This window comes from Adiantum capillus-veneris, chromosome 10, assembly GCF_014529385.1.
Source record: "Adiantum capillus-veneris isolate H3 chromosome 10, ASM1452938v2, whole genome shotgun sequence".
NCBI lineage: Eukaryota > Viridiplantae > Streptophyta > Polypodiopsida > Polypodiales > Pteridaceae > Adiantum > Adiantum capillus-veneris.
The window spans coordinates 25822578-25840722 of record NC_140940.1 but is presented as its reverse complement, the minus strand read 5'-3'; the positions used below and the strand labels follow the sequence as shown (position 1 = coordinate 25840722).

The 18145-nt window shown below is 45.9% G+C and overlaps 1 protein-coding gene across 13 annotated transcripts in view; it reads left to right on the top strand.

Annotated features, from left to right (window-relative positions):
- Positions 1-18145, top strand: part of LOC147448570 (uncharacterized) — a 294875-nt gene that overhangs the window by 45761 nt on the left and 230969 nt on the right. For 12 of the 13 annotated variants that reach the window (XR_015189365.1, XM_086521155.1, XM_086521154.1 and 9 more), the window contains one exon: positions 8401-8445. The exons of the other annotated variant lie outside the window; for it this stretch is intronic. Coding sequence is in view for 11 of the 12 variants with exons in the window: in XM_086521155.1 (XP_086377281.1) it covers positions 8401-8445 (45 nt within the window). In the remaining variant the exon portion in view is untranslated. The remainder of the gene's footprint in view (positions 1-8400; positions 8446-18145) is intronic. 13 annotated transcript variants of the gene reach the window in all.

Genomic DNA, 18145 nt, shown 5'->3' with positions numbered 1-18145 from the left:
AAACGCCTTATGACTGATTTGGGTGTTGGATAAGACATTGCCAACATCATCTATACTAACAGTCAAAGCGCACTGGTAGTTGCGAGGAACCCACTTTTTCATGCTCGCACAAACCACATTGAGGTGCATTATCACTATGTCAGAGAGAGACTCTTAGCGGGAGAGATGAGCTTGGCTTATGTGCCGACACAGGACAACCTCATAGATCTGCTCACAAAGGCATTGCCTCGTGAGAAGTCGAAGCTTTTCGCAAAGCTTTGGGTTTGCTTCCCTTTGTGGATTGATCATGCACTCAGGGCATGGCACCTCCCTATACAATATGTGCTAACTCTTGTTCACCACATCACTCCCAGGGGGATTTGTTACCATATACAACTGGTAGTGATGTGTGTGAGCACACTTAGGACCGTCGGGGCATCTTTCTCTCACAAGGAGGTTTTTTCCCCCGTGCATTGTATATACGTCATCACTCTAGGGCTAACTTATCTTTCCATTGTGCACTAAGCAATATATTTCTGTTGTGTTCCTTGAGCTATCTTCTTCAAGTTGTGTGTGTTTCCCTGCAACGCTATTTCCAACAGGTTTCTCCTCGGGCTCCCTGTCCACTGGCACTTCACCTTTGAAAGGTCTCAATAGACTCACATGAAATGCATTGTGAATCTTCCAAGTATCTAGTAACTTTAGTCTGAACTATACATTATTGATCTTCTCTTGAATCTAGAAAGGTCTGCAATATCGCATACTGAGCTTTGGAAAAGGCCTCTCCTTACCCTTTTATCGTAGTCGTGCCTTCTCAAACCGTAAAAGCACCCAATCATCCTCCTTCAATTGCAAGTCACGTGGATGCTTGTCAACTGCCTTCTTATGCCGTGCTTGAGACTTCTCGAGAGCCTTGTGCATCTTAGCAAAAGCAGTGTCTAGATCTTGGCCGTACTGATCTGCTTCAAAAATCTTATCTTTGGTGCTTAGAATAGGTGGAACCTTCTTAGCACCCTCGATAATCTCAAATGGTGCCGTCCCCGTAGATGTATGAACTCTGTAATTGTAGGCAAACTTCACCAAGGGCAAATACTTCTTCCATTGAGTCTTCTGTTTAGAGATATATGACTTTAACAAGTCCAAAACCATAGGATTTTCTATCTCCGACTGCCCATTTGTTTGTGGGTGGAACGAGGACGATAATTGTAGCCATGTACCAATATTCTCTGCCCTCCAAAACAAACGTGTAAAGAGGGAATCTCTATCTGAAATTATAGACTCAAGCATACCATGTAGTCGAAAAATTGGCGAGACAAATAGTTTAGCCAAACGATTGGGCTAATTTGTCTTCTTTATCGGAATAAAGTGAGCCTGTTTGTTGAATCTGTTGATGATTGTCCAAATGCCATAATGCCTACTCTGAGCCTTGAGAAGATAAAAAATGAAGTCCATGGCTATACTTTCCCACGGTCGGCTAGGTATAGGTAAAGGTTGTAGAAGACCCGGTGTTTTATGTCTGTCAAACTTGACCTTTTGGCATACTAAACAATTGTGAACAAACTCGCCCACATTCTTTTTGAGCCTTGGCTTGTAGAAGAACCGCTCCACACCTTTCAAAGTGGTGTCTATGCTGTGATGGCCCAAAAAAGGTGGGACACTGGCACTCTGTCAAAACCTTATCCCGCAATGCTTGCGTAACACACAACACATTTTTCCGCATCAAATAGCCTTCCTTTAGGGAAAAGTGTGCAACTACCTCCCCATCTCGTAATCGGTCAAAGATGTCTGCAAAATTTGGATCTGTGGCGTACTAATCTACCATATCCTTGAAGCTGTGATGGCGAATTGCCGAAATAGCCAAAATCAATGGCTTGTGAGACAATGCGTCTGCCACTACGTTTTTTTTGTCCCTGAACATGGACGATTTGAAAGTGAAATTGTGACAAAATGTTTGCCCACCACATCTGTTTGTCCGAAAGCTGTTTTTGAGACAAGAAGTATCGCAAACTCTGATGGTCGGTGAACTTTGTAAAGTCCGCTCCGAGTAGAAAATGGCGCCACTGAGTAAGAGCATGGATAATTGCCAAAAGCTCTTTCTCATAAATCTGTGCAGCCTGTTCTCGGCGTGAAACTACTCCTAGACTGCGACCACAGACATCACAGTAAACTTCAAATGGTTTTTGCAAGTTTGGTACACCAACATAGGACTAGTTGTCAACTTTTCTTTAAGAGTCTTGAAGGTTGCAATCTCACATGGTCCCCAAGAGAAAAGAACCCCTTTTTGCGTGTCAAAATATGCAAAAGAGAAGCAATCTTTGCAAATTTTTGAATGAACCGGTGATAATAAGAGCATAAACCCAAAAAGCTTCGAACTTTGTTTACATTCTTTAAATCTGGCCAATCTCGAATAGTATCAATCTTGGTCGGGTTCATTTTTACACCCTTGGTAGAGACAATGTGTCCCAAAAAGTGTATCTCTGGCAAGAAAAACTCGACTGGTCGATGTTGCCACATTACCTGGAAAACTTGTAATAGATGTGTCTGTGCTCTGCCTCACTCTTGGAGAATACGATAATGTTGTCGAAAAAGGTGCCCACAAATGACCTATACTCTCGAAAAATTCTGTCTATCATCCTATTGAACGTTGCAATAGCATTTGTGAGACCGAAATGCATCAACAAATACGTGTACAATCGAAAGGATATCTCGAATGCGGTCTTGTATACATGTCCAGGAGCGATCCTGATGTGATGATAGCCACTTTTCTGGTCGATTCTACTGAAACATGTAGAACCCTATAGCCTGTCCAGTATATCATCGATCCTTGGTATTGGAAACCTGTTCTTGATGGTGATTTTGTTGGGAGTGCACATTCTCCAAGATCCATCTTTCTTTAAGACTAACAACACTGGTGAATAGGAAGGTGATGTACAGGCTGAATGAGACCCTTCTCTAGAAGCTCTTTGACTTGGTTCACAATTTCCTTGGTTTGCGCTCTGCTAACTCGGTAAGATGGCCGGTTTGATGGCGTGCTGCCGGGAATCAAATCAATGGTATGATCTTCAAGACGTTGAGGAGGTAACTCTCTTAATAATCCTTTAGAGAAACAATCAGCTTGAGCTTGCAGAAAGTCTTGTTGTTCCTTCTCAAGATCAGACAAATTTGACGTTTTATTGTCATCCAACTCATGTAAGTAGATCGAGTAAACAAACAAACTGGATTTCATTAATTTGGAAATGGCCGAAGCGGATACGAATGGGACGGACTAGGCCTTTAATTTTACATCAAGAATTATATCTCTACCCTTTGAAGAATAAAGTACTTTGACGGTTCGGATGAGGACTCTTTCTCCTTCGAGAGCCGGAATTCTGATGAGTAGATGTTTGCAACAAAAAGGAAGCACCTATACAGAGCCCTAGTATGATTACCTCGAGGATAAGGACAAGAAGCCTAAGGATTTCAAGGAGGGTGGGCAAGAATTAAAGTTCAATACGTTTTGCGGCTTTAAGGATACCCACAAGGCCCTTGCTTTCATCCAATAGTTTGACATCGCTTGCTTTGGAGGGCGCTACTCAGAGCATTCCAAGGTACGGAGAGCCGTCTCCTATCTCAAGGGGTACCCTACTTCTGCGGAGTGAAGCACCAACAAAGTGGCTACAATTCAAGCGAGTTTTCACTTCTTCATGGCTCAATCAGGAATACATATGAGGTGTAATCACAACTTGGAATCATCTAAGGATGACCAAGGAGGACACATTGGATGTTTACTATCAGAGATTTGGGACGCTTTTCTACCCGCCTCTTCTTTTAAGAAAATCACCTTCAAGCAACAGATTAAGCGATTCTGTTGTGGGTTACCGAAAGAAATACGCAATTATTGTCTGCAACAGAAGTCAGAGTCCATGCAACAACTAATGGGGCATGCCAAGCAAGGGTTTGCAATGTAAGGGGACACTCTTACGTACCCCACAAACAAGCTTATAGCAGTACGAGCCGGCGGACAAGAGTCGAACAACGGTAACAGAAGGAAGGGAAAGCAACAAAAAAAGAAACCTTCTGGCCCTCGATAGTCTACAGAGCAGCGCGTCGAATACTACAAAGAGGGTAAATGTTATGGATGCAGTATCAGTTAGAGGACAAGCCAGAGAGTTCCAAAGCAACAGCGGAGCAAGCAAAGAAAGGAAAGACAACAGCGGAGCAAGCAAAGAAAGGAAAGACAACAGCAGAAGTGGAAGCAGAGTTTGTGGGGATCGACCTTGAGCAAATGGACGAAAGTACGGAGCTCTGCAGAGCGTGGGACAAAGTACAAGATCAAGAAGCCTTCATCTTCTTCAACGGAGGAGCCAAGGCCAACTTCATCTCAATTGAATTGGCGGTTCGACTTGGAATTATGCTAGAGGAAATGGGACCACCATTTGAGGCAGTTCTAGTGGCACTAGGATGGGATGTTTCCAATACACCCATCATAGGTAAACTACGGTTGCATTGTCAGGGGTATCTTGGGCACGAAGACTTTTACATCATGCCTTTGGAGGGGTGTCTGCGGGATCTGCTATTTTTTGCCTTCTTCTTGCCTTTCCATGTCTTTGAGTCTTTCTCCTCTTCCTGTTCTTTCTATCCACGTCACTAGAATCAGAGGAAGAAGAGCTCTCTAAACTGTCAGAAGAGGATGAGGATGAATTGGAAACACCCTCCAATTGCACATGTGTCACAAGATGAGACCACGTGCCAATAGAAAAGAACAGATTGAACAGACTTTTAGCACTTCAATAACAATTGAACTAAAAGAGAGAGACGACATGCGACACGGAGTGGCAAAATTCCACCCCAGAGAGTATTGGCCCCAAACCTTGGCGCCCCTTTCGGTATTTCTTTATATTGCATCAACACAGTACAAGCCGGTACTCGAGAATCTGCACCTTCTCTAGGAAGCATGCCAAAGAATGAGCCCTAACCTCATATTTAAAGGCCCTAGGCCCCAAAAGCAATTTACTGTAAAAAGCCTTCAAACTCAAAAGCATCTGGTCCAAAAGCAAAGCCAAAAAGCTGCCAGCGTAATTTACGAAAATCTCTACAGCCTGCCACGTCATCAACCAGCGCAAAACGCGGAATCCGTACAGCCTGCCACGTCATCATGCCAGCGCAATTTTCGAAAATCTGTCGCAAGTCTCTTTTTGTGTGTGTGTGAGAGTCCTGCTTTATTTTAATCCTTTATGTCACTTGGGGCCCCATCGGATGGGGTCCCCATAAGTTGGTAGGACTTCTTCTTCTGTTACTTGTTCTTCTTAGGGTTTAGGCCCCTCAGCCGACATTTGCAAAATGGCTCCATTCTTTAGGGCTTTGACACGTCAGCAGTTTGTTACAACACGTTTCTTTGTTTTTCGGGCATTCTCAAAAGTAGATTTCCAACCCAAGTAGCCTGGATAGTCTGCTGCTCGACTCTGTTTCCACTGCTGCCTCTTGGTCTTCATAAGTTTTCTGACTCGCCTCTGTTTCCACTGCTGCCTCTTGGTCTTCATAAGTTTTCTGCTCGACTCTGTTTCCACTGTTGCCTCTTGGTCTTAATAAGTTTTCTGACTCGCTGCTCTAGAGCTTCATCAAATTCATCCTCTGAGTACACCCTCTGAATTGGTGCTACTAATGTAGTTGTCTTCCTTAAGGCTGACTTCAGAGGTGAACGGATTGCGGTACACCATCAAGAATGCATCTCGACCAGCGGGTGCTTGGTCAAAAATTTTGCATACTTGGGGGTCCTTGGAGTACTGGAGCATCTGTCGAGGGAAGGTGTTGACCTGTTGTTGACGCTGCATCTCCATTCTTTCGTATTCGGTAGGTGGAGACGGGCCTTATTCTTCCGAATCTTTAGAAGGTGGTCGATGCCCGTTTGAATCTCTTTTGGTTTCGCCCGAACCTGAGTGATCCGGTGCCACAATTTCCTCTTGGCGGGATTCGTCAACTGAATCCATGCATGTTGCAAATAAAGGCATCGGATCCTTCGTAGAAGAATAATCTTCTGTGCTCTCATACCACTGTAATAAACTTGGACACTCCAAGCCGAGGACCTAGTGCAACACATGCGAGCAAATTGAAAGAACTAAAAAAAACTGAGAGAGAGACGGCACGACATGGCGAAGTTCCACGCCCAAAGATATTGGCCCCAAAGACTAGCACCTTCTTGGTATTTCTTATTATTATGCTTCAAAAGATACAATGTCCGAGGGTCAGCTATCTCTGCAGTGCTCCCAATCTAATATGACGGAAAAAAGGCCCTGGCAATCCTTATAAAGGCTCTTGACCCAAAAGCAGTACATGAAAAGCATCAAGTCTAAAATCTTCATGTCCCCAAAAGCTACAGCTAAAGACTGCCAGCACGTTTTACAAAATTCCGTACAACTGCCATGTCATTATCGTAAGACACGGGCGTATGTACAACCTATCACGCCATCAACGCAGATCACCGGAGTCTGTACAACTGCCACATGAGCACGTTTTGCGTAAGCTTTGAGTGAGTGTGTGAGTGGTCCTGCTTTATTTTAATGTCTAGTGTCCCTAGGCCCTGTCGGACAGGGTCCTATAAGTTGGTAGGAATAGAACTTAAAAAATGGGCTATTCGGCAAGCCTTGTAAGTTTGATAAAAACTTACTTCTTCCTCTTTCACTAGGGTTTTGACACCCCTCTGTCGGGAGTCCAGCCTTCAGGTCGTGCTACGCCATCACTTTGTGACAGCTAGAGCTCGATACGACCAACCTTTAGGCAAGCATTGCCAAGGATTTTTCCAAGTGTGGTGATCACACAAGATAACTCAAGAGCCCAAGGCCTGCTTATAGGACTCATAACCACCCTAACCCAAGAGCCTGGTTTACATTGGCCGAACATTGCTTACACCCATTCTGATGTCTAGAGATGTCACACATAGGTTGCTTGTTTGATCCTTGTGCCCTTTGTCTCTTGATGTATTGAGGAGATTAATTGTGGTATTGAGTGTCCTGATCTATGTATGAGTGAAGAAATGCAGCCCACATTTCTTTTCATAGAAAAAATAGAAAAGAAGGTCAAACATGATTCTACCATAAACCAAGTTATCTGCAAGGTGGTTAAATAGATACCAAAGTTTATGAGTTCAGAGATCTCAGGAGCATCATCATTGAGGGATTAAGAACACAAGTGCCTATTTTCAATATCTAGTCCTTTATTTTACTTATCTAATATTTTAGCATCATATTTGAGCTTGTCCCACGTATACCTTTAAGCTTTTGCAGATTGAATCAATTATCTTGGGGGTAAAATTTAGTTTAGATTACATCAATTTTCTGGACATATGAGACCATAGAACCAAGTATAAGGAACTTAAAACATATGTGAAAAGTGAGATCTGACACTAATCCTCCAAATAATCCAATTCAAAATCTTGTGATGCTCCATTTCTTTAATTTCGTGAAGTATTTTTTCATTCTTGATTGGTTTCTTTAAGTCATCACAAATTCGTCTCACTTTATGCTCTATGATTCCAACAATTCTAGCTCCTCATAAATCTCTAACTTACTTGCGCTTTTAGAAGATTTAGAAACCAATGATTTGTTTCTTGATATTGAGAATCACCCCGAGAATTATTTTTGTAATGTAGCATTTGTCAGCTAGGGCTTTCCATCGCCTTTTTTCTGTGCCGCATGCTGCCTCCTCTCCTAGCTGCTCACACTGCCGCCTACACTATTTGTCGTCTCTGTCGAGCTACCGTGAATGTTTTTGCTGTTTCTTTGTTTGTTGGACATTTGGTGTGCAGATTGCAGGTGGATGATTTGGAGGTGTGTTGGTTTCGGGTGGGTCCTTGCCTTGCCTTTTGCTTGTTGATTGATTGTAGGTGGAAGAATGCCATAGCCCTGTTGATCATTGTCATGGATGGCTAGAGGCTATCTCTTCCCTGGATTTTTGATGTAGGGTATTTATGCAGGGGTGATGTTTATTCTTCTCTGATGGGCCGTGGGCCTTGGAGATCGGAAGTCTGATTGATATTGGAGATTCTTTGGTGGAGTTTTCGGCCTCCTTGTCGAAGTCTCGGCGGCCTGTTCTTGCTTCAGCTCTCCACTTCTTTCTTCCCTTGCTCCTCTCTTCCTAGCTTTTGATGTATTACCCATTTTTCAAAACTCTCAAGTTTTTCCCTATCGTCCGTTGTTATTGAATATCTTAGGGTTTTTTTCACTATTAGTTCTGTTATATTCTGTTATGCCTTTTTCACTATTAGTTCCATTATATTCTGTTATGCCTTTTGACTGATGTCAGCTTTCGGACTCGTAACTTGTTTACGTTATACAAAGGGTGTCAAGCCCTCCTTTTCTTGCAAAAAAATAATTATTTTTGTAATGTATATTGGATCATTAGAAAAAATCAAAGAGGTATTCTTCTTGACACTTTGTCTTGTTGCAGGCCCATTACAATACTATGTCACATTCTAGTGACTTTGTTATGGAAGTAAGTTTCCACTTCCCTGTTTTATCTTACATTATAAATTATATTCTTTTATTGCTTAATGCTAAGGGGCAAAGATAGATGTGTAGACATCAAGATACAAATTCACACTTCAATAAGAACTCTACTAACAAAAGGAATTCATATATGATTTCAAGATCTGGTAAAAGCTGTGCAACGACAGTGGCAGCTGCCTACTTGCCCTTTTGCCCCTTCCATATTAACCTTTGCCGACAAGTCGGGTGTGTTCCCCATGGGAATCGTGGAACGGGTTACTCTTTAGTTACAAGATTTCATATTGCAAGTACATTCTGTTCTGGTTCATCTTCCACAAGTGGAGGGTAGCTTTTCCTCCTAATTGGCTGCTTTTGGTTGCGACACACAAGGTTCTATATGAGTAGGGCAAGAATGCAGTGTGGATTTCCACTCTAGGACTTCTACAAGACCTATCATGTGGGATTGAGGTAAAGCATCAATGGCGTATGTGCAAGCTAACTTGAGGGCAAAGTAGAGGCAACCTTCTTCTGTTTTGGCACCTTAACTTATTATAGAGTGATGACTTTCCTAGATCAACTTAGAACTAAAGAGAATGAAAAAATCCTTTGCTCAAGTGTTGAAAACTAAGAAAATCATCATGTCTGCGTGAGATGCTTCAAATCAAAACCTTAATTTCTGAAGATATTTGAAACTGAAATCTGTTTGCGTCAGTGTGTAGGGCTGGGCTCGTTGAGAGGATCAACTTTGGCTAGCGTCTTCAAGTTCTCAACCATTTTGAGAGATTTTTTAGAATATTCCAAAGTATAGAAAACCATTGCTTTTTGCTCCTTTTAGAGCAAAAACCACCTCAACTTGATGATTTCACATGGAAAACAAAAACAAAGCACCTTATACACCCTCGAGCAATAGCATTTGATCTCCACACACACACACACACACACACACACACACACACACACACACACAGAGAGAGAGAGAGAGAGAGAGAGAGAGAGAGAGAGAGAGAGAGAGAGAGAGAGAGAGAGAGAGAAATGAAATGAAATGTTATATTAACGTCTTCAAAAGGCCAAAATGACCTATGAGACCATGAGAGAGAGAGAGAGAGAGAGAGAGAGAGAGAGAGAGAGAGAGAGAGAGAGAGAGAGAGAGAGAGAGAGAAAGAAAGAAAGAAAGAAAGATTTTTAACGTCTATGTCAGGCCGAAATCGGCCTATGAGACAAATCAAATGTACATTGTGTGTATGTCATCCGTCTATCGGAAAGACAAATGAAACAAAATTGATACAAAACTGAGCTGAAAGTAGATAGTGGAGTATCTGAGGAGGGATGGAGCTCTATCTCTAGGGGTATATGCATGTCTGTATGCTCAAGGTAGTACAATCATGAGAATGCATCAAGCTATCTAGCTCCATCCTGTACTAATGGGGGGGTGTAAGATGTGGTACATGGGTGGGTCTGGTGCCAAGGCTACCCGGATGAAAGCTGTCGGGTCAGCCCTCATCTGAGCCACTCGCTCCTCAGTGGCACGGCGCTCCCGGGCTCGGATCTCCTCGATCTGTCGGTGGTGGGAGCTCGCGCCCCTGTAGCCTGTGACTCGTGGTCGTCGTCTAGCTCGGTTCACCTCCGCCTGTGGGAGTGTCACTCCCCTCTGAGTGTCTGGTGAGGGGGGGGCGGAAATCCTCTGAAAGAAGTCTGTGAGCTGCGACTGTCTCCCCTCTGTCTGTGTAGCTGTGTGTGGCTGTAGTAGTGTGTCCCGATGGCTCTGTATCTCTAGTAAGAAACGTCCGAGCTGTCTCTGATCTCGAGATTCCATGATCTCTCGGAGAGTGGGCTGTCCTCTAAATAGGGCCTCATACCTGCCTCTGATCTCAGTGTATGCTCTGCATCTACATACAAAGTGCTCCTCACTCTCCACCTCCTCTGTGCAGGCTCTGCAGATTCGCCCCCCCCTCGGAACACCAGTATGTCTCCCGATCTCAATCTCTAACCTGTGTGAAGCCACTCTCAGCTGACCAATCGCCACCCGTGAGCTATGTGGCATATATGTGTCCATGTAGCGTGGTCTCTGTATGAACCCCCCAGACAATATGGTGAGAAACTGGTCTCTGTAATCTGACATCCTCGTCCCCAAGCTAGGTGCCGCCCAGACTCTCCTAGTGTATAGTTGCCACAGATCCTGTCTCAATACCAAGTTCCTCTCACTGCGAGAGAGGTGAACATATGGTGAGTGGGGGTCGTACTGGAATGGTGGTAGGCTCTCCATGTCAAGACCGTGTCCCTCAAACCATGCTCTGACCTGTGAGTACCATGCTCTCTCATGTCCACTCTCTGATAGCTGTATAGCTGCCTCAAATGCTCTACGGGTAAGTCTGTCAGGAGGTAGCTCTCTCATCCTCTGGATGAAGCAAACTGTCTGGAATAGTGCCTCTACAACCATAGGTGGTGTGGCGAGCTCGGCTCTAATAATGTCGTGTGGCACTGTCTTCTTGCTGCGGAGCAAGCGTGAGATCATATATACCTGTGGTCTCTCAAGTTGTGTCCACTGGTCAGCTGAGAGAGAGAGAGAGAGAGAGAGAGAGAGAGAGAGAGAGAGAGAGAGAGAGAGAGAGAGAATGAAATGAAATGAAATGATATATTAACGTCTTCAAAAGGCCAAAATGACCTATGAGACCATCAGATACAAAGTGGTGAATCTAATACAATGTCTGAAGTACAAGTACAAAAAGTATTGAAAGTAAAAATGAAAACTGAAAATGAAGTGTGAGATGTGAAATGTGAAAATGTAGAATAGGCCCTCAATGACACTCTGGGTGTCGTGCTAGAATGCCTCTGATCTTCTGCTGGAGTCTCCGTCGATGTAGTGTGCTCCTGTGTCTCGGTCGTGGTCGTCTCGATCTCCCGAGCTCAATCGCCCTGTCAATGAGGGTGCCTCTGGTATGAATGCGGGTACAACCCTGTGCCGGTGTGTAACAGGCTACACCTGCTACAGTGTCACTGCTACAGGACATAGTTACAGCTAGTACAGTTGGTCTAGTTGGCACACTGGACGGACACTCTGGGCAGTGACACGTGGCAGGGATACGGATGGTGGCCTAGTGGACATGTGGCCAGGTCACACTTAGTTGGTTGACATTTATGAGCCGTTGGTGGCTCTTTATGATTGTATATATGAGTAGTAGCCGTTGAGTCATGAGGGTTATCTTGTACGTAGTCGTCTAGAGCGAGTCTTACATAGAGCACTGCTTCACCATCCCTACACATCTGAGCCTCGACACCCCATTTGTACCTGTGAGTCCTGGGCTGGAGCTGAGGGTGCTGCCACGCCAGAGTCTGTACATGGTTCTTTGAGCTAGTCGAGTCCACATGTTCGGGTCCACTGTTGTGTCTCTGTTGTTATCCATTGTTTCTGTGTTTCATTCTGTTTGAGAGAGTTTCCATTTGTTTGAGTGAGATTGTCACACACATTGCACTGAGGGGCACCCACACTGTAGAGAGCACGACACATTATCCGCGCTACAGGTGCTTTTATTTTGGCGACCACGATGGGATCTCAACTGAAGTCTCACTCTGTTGAGTAGCTGGTTTCTTCACTTCGCCTGTGCAGCCTGGTCTGGTCAAGTTTCACCCTTGACAGCTTAATCTAGCTGGTCTAGTCTCTCGCCTTGTTGGTTTGGTCCTCTCTCGCCCTGGTCCACCAGGTCCTCGTCCTGGTCTAGTCCTTCTCGTCCCTGGTCTAGTCCTTCCTCATCCTGGTCCAGGCCAGGTGGTCTAGTCACTCGCCTTGGTCTAGTAGAGTCTAGACCAATGTTCAGCCAAGTGAATGTTGTCTTGCCCAAGTGAAGGTCTTCTTGCCCAAAGCTTGGTGGGGTTGGCGGTTACTGCATGACACATACAAGGAGGTCTTTGGAGCGTCAAAGTGCACTATTGAGTCCTCTGAAGTACTACCACAGACGGCATCAACCCTTGGTGCCCAATAGAAGCATATTAACCCCATCACCCATACCTACTCATACGGTTACCTCCATTCCTTCGACCGATTCTACATCCTCCAGGTCACCTTCTCCGGTAAGGCTCTCTCCCATTTTGTTACAGCAAGCTAGTGAGCAACAGACTTAGGAGTAAGAGGCCATGGAGGAGCTCACAAGTGTTTTGGCAAAGGTGAACATCAAGTTCCCTACCTTTAAAGGTCTCTCCGCAGAAGATGCAGACGACCATGCTCGGAGGTTTGTCTCTCTTTGCAGAGGTCGTGGCCTCAACAGAGAAGACGCATACCTGGTGCTCTTCCCGTCCACCTTGGATGGTCTTGCAGATAAATGGTACAGTCAGTTTGCTGAAAACCACTTTACTACTTGGACCATGTTCAGACAGCAGTTTTGTGAAGCTTTCCGACCAGGGGATTATCAAGAGAAGATTCTAGATGAGTTGGCCAACCTGTTGCTCCAGCCCAAGGAGACATTTGCAGAGCTCATGACTAGAACAAAGTCCCTGGTCGCCAAGCTGCCTCAACAACCAGGGGAATTCATGGTGAAGAAGTGGGTAGAGAAGGCTCTGCCTAAGACTTCTCAACAAAAGCTCAGAGAAAGTCTCCGTCCTGAAGCCAGTCTGGAGGACTTTGTTGCTACTGCTACTAGAATAGAGGGAGCAAGAAGGCAGTTCACTGACTCTCCTCAGTTAGATACTGCCCCTGTACTCGTGGACAGTCCATCAGACCCCCTGTCTTCTTTAAGAAGGGAACTGGAAGCCCTAAAGTTACAGCGGGCCCTTCACGAAGAGAGATCCTTCTCTCTCAGATAGGAGAAGCCTCCACATCAAGAGGCTTATGATCAACTTAAAAGAGAGTTAGAAGAGCTCAGGTCTCAGCAGGAGACTAAGGCTATGGTATGGTGTAGTTTGTGCCGCTCTCTAGGACACCCTCCACAGGACTGTCCCCTTCGCTCTTATTGCCACTTCTGCGAAAAATCGGGTCATGAAGATAAGGATTGCTACTATATAAAGGGATTGCACAAAATATAGCAAAGTCTTGGTCCTACTCTCCAACAAGGGTTAGCACCAACATCCAACACGGTTTCCCACTACAGCCATCCCAACTACATGCCACCTTTGCTCAATACCCCTGCTGTCCAAGGTATGTCAAGTCCTTTCCCGAATCAAAGTTTTTATAATGCTAATGCCACCTCAACCCCTCAGAGCTTCTACACTTCAGCCTCCAACTCCATGCAGCAACCACCTCGTTCCCCGTTTCGTCCTTCCAATCGGCCCATACTCTGCTACAGATGCGGAGAATATGGGCATTATCAGAGCAAGTGTCCTTTACCTGAGGGGTCCCCTCCTTGTCGTCATTGCCCTGATTCGAAGGATCACTACAGTAAGGATTGTCCCACGCAAAGGGCATCCACGTCTTCAAGCTCGACTCAGAACCAGCAAGAATTCACCTTCGCGAAGATAAACTTGATTACTGTGAACACAGTGCCTCAACCATCACCTGCTACTCATGTGGTTCAGCCGTTGCAAGTGGAGGAGCCTGCTGGTGTCCTTACTCGGGCACAAAGAGCAGCTCTTGGTCTCAATCTGCCCACAGGTCCACCTCGCCAGTCCCCACTTCTTCAAGCTGCGTCTACCTGACCCAAAGGACGAGTCCTTCAAAATTGCTCAGAGCAAACCAACTTCCCTGTTATCTGACATTGATGGAGCCTTCTTGGAAGCAGTGGCTGACTTGGAACAGATCAAGGTTCCAAAGGGAGCTCAGTTCGAAGGCGCCAAGCCCACAGCAGAAGCCATCTTGAAAAATACTTTTCAGCAGATGTCACTCTACGACATGCTAAAGCTCGACGCAACACTTAGAAGTGACACCCTGTCAGTCATTCAGTCTCTGTACCCGGGGGCTGGGCCTAGTGGCGGGCACCTCCCTGTACAGCCCTCAGAGTCTTATTTGATTTCCTATCCATCTGCTCCCCTCACCGATTATAAAAGTCCTCGTCTCACTGTATCTATTCTTGGGCACCAACTATCCGGCGTCATAGTTGATGGAGGATCTGGAATCAATTTGATGCCCGAATTCACTATGATGGCCTTAGGTCTAAAGCCTACCCGACCTGCTCCTTTCACTGTTACATTGGCCGATCAGAGAACAGTCTACCCAGTGGGCATAGTCGACAAGGTGCCTCTGAAGGTACAAGATTTCACTTTCAACTTGGATTTTGTGGTAGTTAATCTTCCCCAGGTAGAGGGAGGTTATCCCTTGCTGATTGGTAGGCCATGGTTGCGACATACGAAAGCACTTCACGACTGGGGAAACGACGCCATGTGGATACATACTCCTGGCTCTCCTATGCAACAAATTCGTCTCGAAGGAGGTATGGATCTGGTCGTTCAGCATAGCTCTTTGTCAGTAGAGTCCAACCCTGACTTGGAGCAGTCGGTCCCTCCTGATGGGTCCGATGAAGACTTACTGCAGTGGTTAGAAGCTACCTCTTCGATGCCATGCTATGTAGTCTCTCTTCAACCTTTACCAACAGATTCACCCTCTCCCCCTGATCCCACACCTGAAGCTACAGCTGAAGCCAGTAATCCCAGTCAGCCAAGTGACCCAGATCCAAGTGGACCGGTCTCTGGTGCCCATCCTTCAGAGGGTCCCTTGATGGAAACCGTCGGCCTGGGGGAGCCTATAACCCACCATAGAAGGGGGAAGAAGTCTCCCTTGCAAGAGTTGGCCAAACCCCAGCTCCTTCCTTAGCCTCTACTCCATCTGACTCTCCACCCATGCCGGAGCACTCTGAGGTATCTGAGGATTTACCATTTGCAGAGCTTCCATCAGGATGGTTGCAGGAAGAGTATGCTGATTTCAACATTGATCAGACGCCAGCTCATAATGTCCAGAAGCTAACAGAGGCCGCACGGTCTTCTCTCCCTGACGCAGCCTCACCCACTGCACCGCCTGACCCAGTCAGAGAGGTCAACCTAGGCGGCCCTGACAACCATCAGCCCATCTTGTTAGCCACTTGGTTATGGGATCACCCTGCTCTTCTCGACCTAGTAATCTCTTTCGTGCGCTCTTTCAAGGATGTGTTTGCCTGGTCTTACCACGATTTGGAAGGACTCCCAGCAGAGCTAGGAGTCCACACAATTCCTCTGGTTGAGGGGGCTAAGCCGGTCAGAGGACGGGCTTACAAACTGAATCCCAAGTATGCAGAAGCAGTCAAAATCGAGTTGGAAAAAAGTCAAGAAGCAGGTATTATTGTACCAGTAGAGCACTCAGAATGGTTGTCCCCTATGGTTATTGCCCCAAAGAAGCAGACCAACAAAATTCGAGTTTGCGTCGGCTACCCGGCTCTGAATAAGGCCACAATCCTGGATGGATTTCTGACACCTTTCACTGAGAGAGTCCTCGAAGATGTCGCTGGCCATGTACTGTATAGTTTTATGGACGGGTTCAGTGGCTACAATCAGTTAGGAATACATCCTGACGACCAAATCAAAACAGCTTTTGTGACTCCCTCGGGTATTTTCATCTACACTAGAATGTCTTTTGGGCTTAAAAATGCACCGCCTTCTTTCAATCGCATAGTATATCTCATCTTTTGTCCTCTGCTTACTGATCACCTTCGCATATCCATGGACGAATTTTCCACCTTCTCGGGTGCTCAATGTTCGACCCCAGTAGAAAATCTAAAGGAGCATCTTGCTCAGCTCTCTGCAGTCTTTCTCAGGTGCAGAGAGGCACGTTTGAAGCTCAATCCGAACAAGTGTCATTTTTTGGTCACAGAGGGCACACTGTTGGGCCATGTGGTGTCTGCTCAAGGTTTAGCACCTGACCCAGAGAAGATAGTGGCCATCTTGAAGTTACCTCCTCCCATAAATCCCAAAGGTGTTCAGAGCTTTGTGGGCCACACCAGCTATCATCGCAGGTTTATACGTATGTATGCACAGGTGACTCAACCATTGACCCGGCTCACCAGTGCTGCTGTTCTCTTCCAGTGGTCAGCACCCGAGGCCGAAGCATTTTCATACCTCAAAAAACGCCTCACTGAAGCGCCTATTCTAGTTGCCCCGGATTGGGCCCTACCTTTTCATGTGCATACAGATGCCAGTCTGCTGGCTGTGGGTGCTGTGCTGACTCAGCCTAGCAAAGAGTTCAACTTGGATCGCCCTGTACATTATGCAAGTTGCCTGCTCACCAAAGCAGAGCGCAACTATAGCACCACAGAGAGGGAAGGTTTGGCTATAGTGTATGCTCAACAAAAATTTCGTCACTATTTGCTTGGGGTCCACTTCACAATTATTACTGATCACCATGCCTTGCGCTATCTGCTTAATAAGCCACAGGTCGCAGGTCGAGTATGGCGATGGCTCCTCCTATTCCAAGAGTTTGATTTTGAAGTGGTACTCTGTCTTGGTAAGCATCATGTAATGGCTGACCACCTCCTCGCATTCACACAGGTGAAGAAGCTACCGGGATTGCGGATGACTTTCCAGATAGCAGTCTTTTTAAAATCGATACAACACCGGAATGGTACGGCGAGGTCCTACATTTTCTATCTACTAGGCTATACCCAGAGAAGGCATCTCCACTGCAGAAGAGGAGATTGCTGTTGACGTCCGGGCCTTTCACTCTGATTGGGGGCCAGCTCTACAAATCGGGACCAGATGGTGTTCTGAAGCGTTGTGTCTCGCCTCATGAGGTGGAGCATATTCTGGAGGATGCCCACAATGGTCCCACTGGTGGCCATTACCTTGGTCACATCACCGCCCAGAAGATTCTACAGAGTGGTCTATGGTGGCCCTACGCTTTTAAGGATGCAATAGCATATTCTAAGGTTTGTGATGTGTGCCAGCGCTGTGGGCCGAAGCCAAGTAAGCAATCCAACCGTCCTCTGTAGGTCTCGATGGCGTGGCTACCTTTTGAGAGATGGGGCTTGGACTTTGTGGGTCCAATATATCCCCCGGCTCAACCAGGTAATCGCAAATATCTGCTAGTGGCTACAGACTATGCAACAAAGTGGGCAGAGGTAGTGGCAACAGTAGATTGCACTGGCAATACAGTAGCCAAATTTTTATATGAAAATATTTTATGCAGATTTGGATGTCCCTTAGAGATCACCAATGATAAGGGCAGTCATTTTGTCAATGACCTGATCTCAACTTTGCTAGCCAATTACAAGATTTTTCATCGCAAGTCGCGCTCTTATTACCCGAGAGCCAATGGGCAAGCCGAGAGCACCAACAGGATTCTGATCGCACTCCTGAGGAAAGCATGTCATCTCCATCCAGCATCGTGGACTCAGGTTGTGCACGGCACTCTTTGGGCATACCGCACATCTTTCAAAGCAACAACGAATCACACGCCTTAGGAAAGCATGTCATCTCCATCCAGCATCGTGGACTTAGGTTGTGCACGGCACTCTTTGGGCATACCGCACATCTTTCAAAGCAACAACGAATCACACGCCTTTTCAACTCGCTTTCGGTTTGGAAGCCATAGCTCCATTTGAGTTCAACTCCGGATCCCCTAGGGTGGGTAGTCTGCGTGCAAGTAGGGGCATGGAAGCTGCTTCTATCCCGTCTTACCTTATTGGATGAAAGCCGCCTTTTAGCTTCTCATGCTTTGCAAGCGGAGCAACTTCGTCGCAAAGCGTGGCATGATCGCCACCTTAGAAAGCCGAAAATAACGTTAGGCACATTGGTGCTACTCTATCAGGCAAAATATTTGA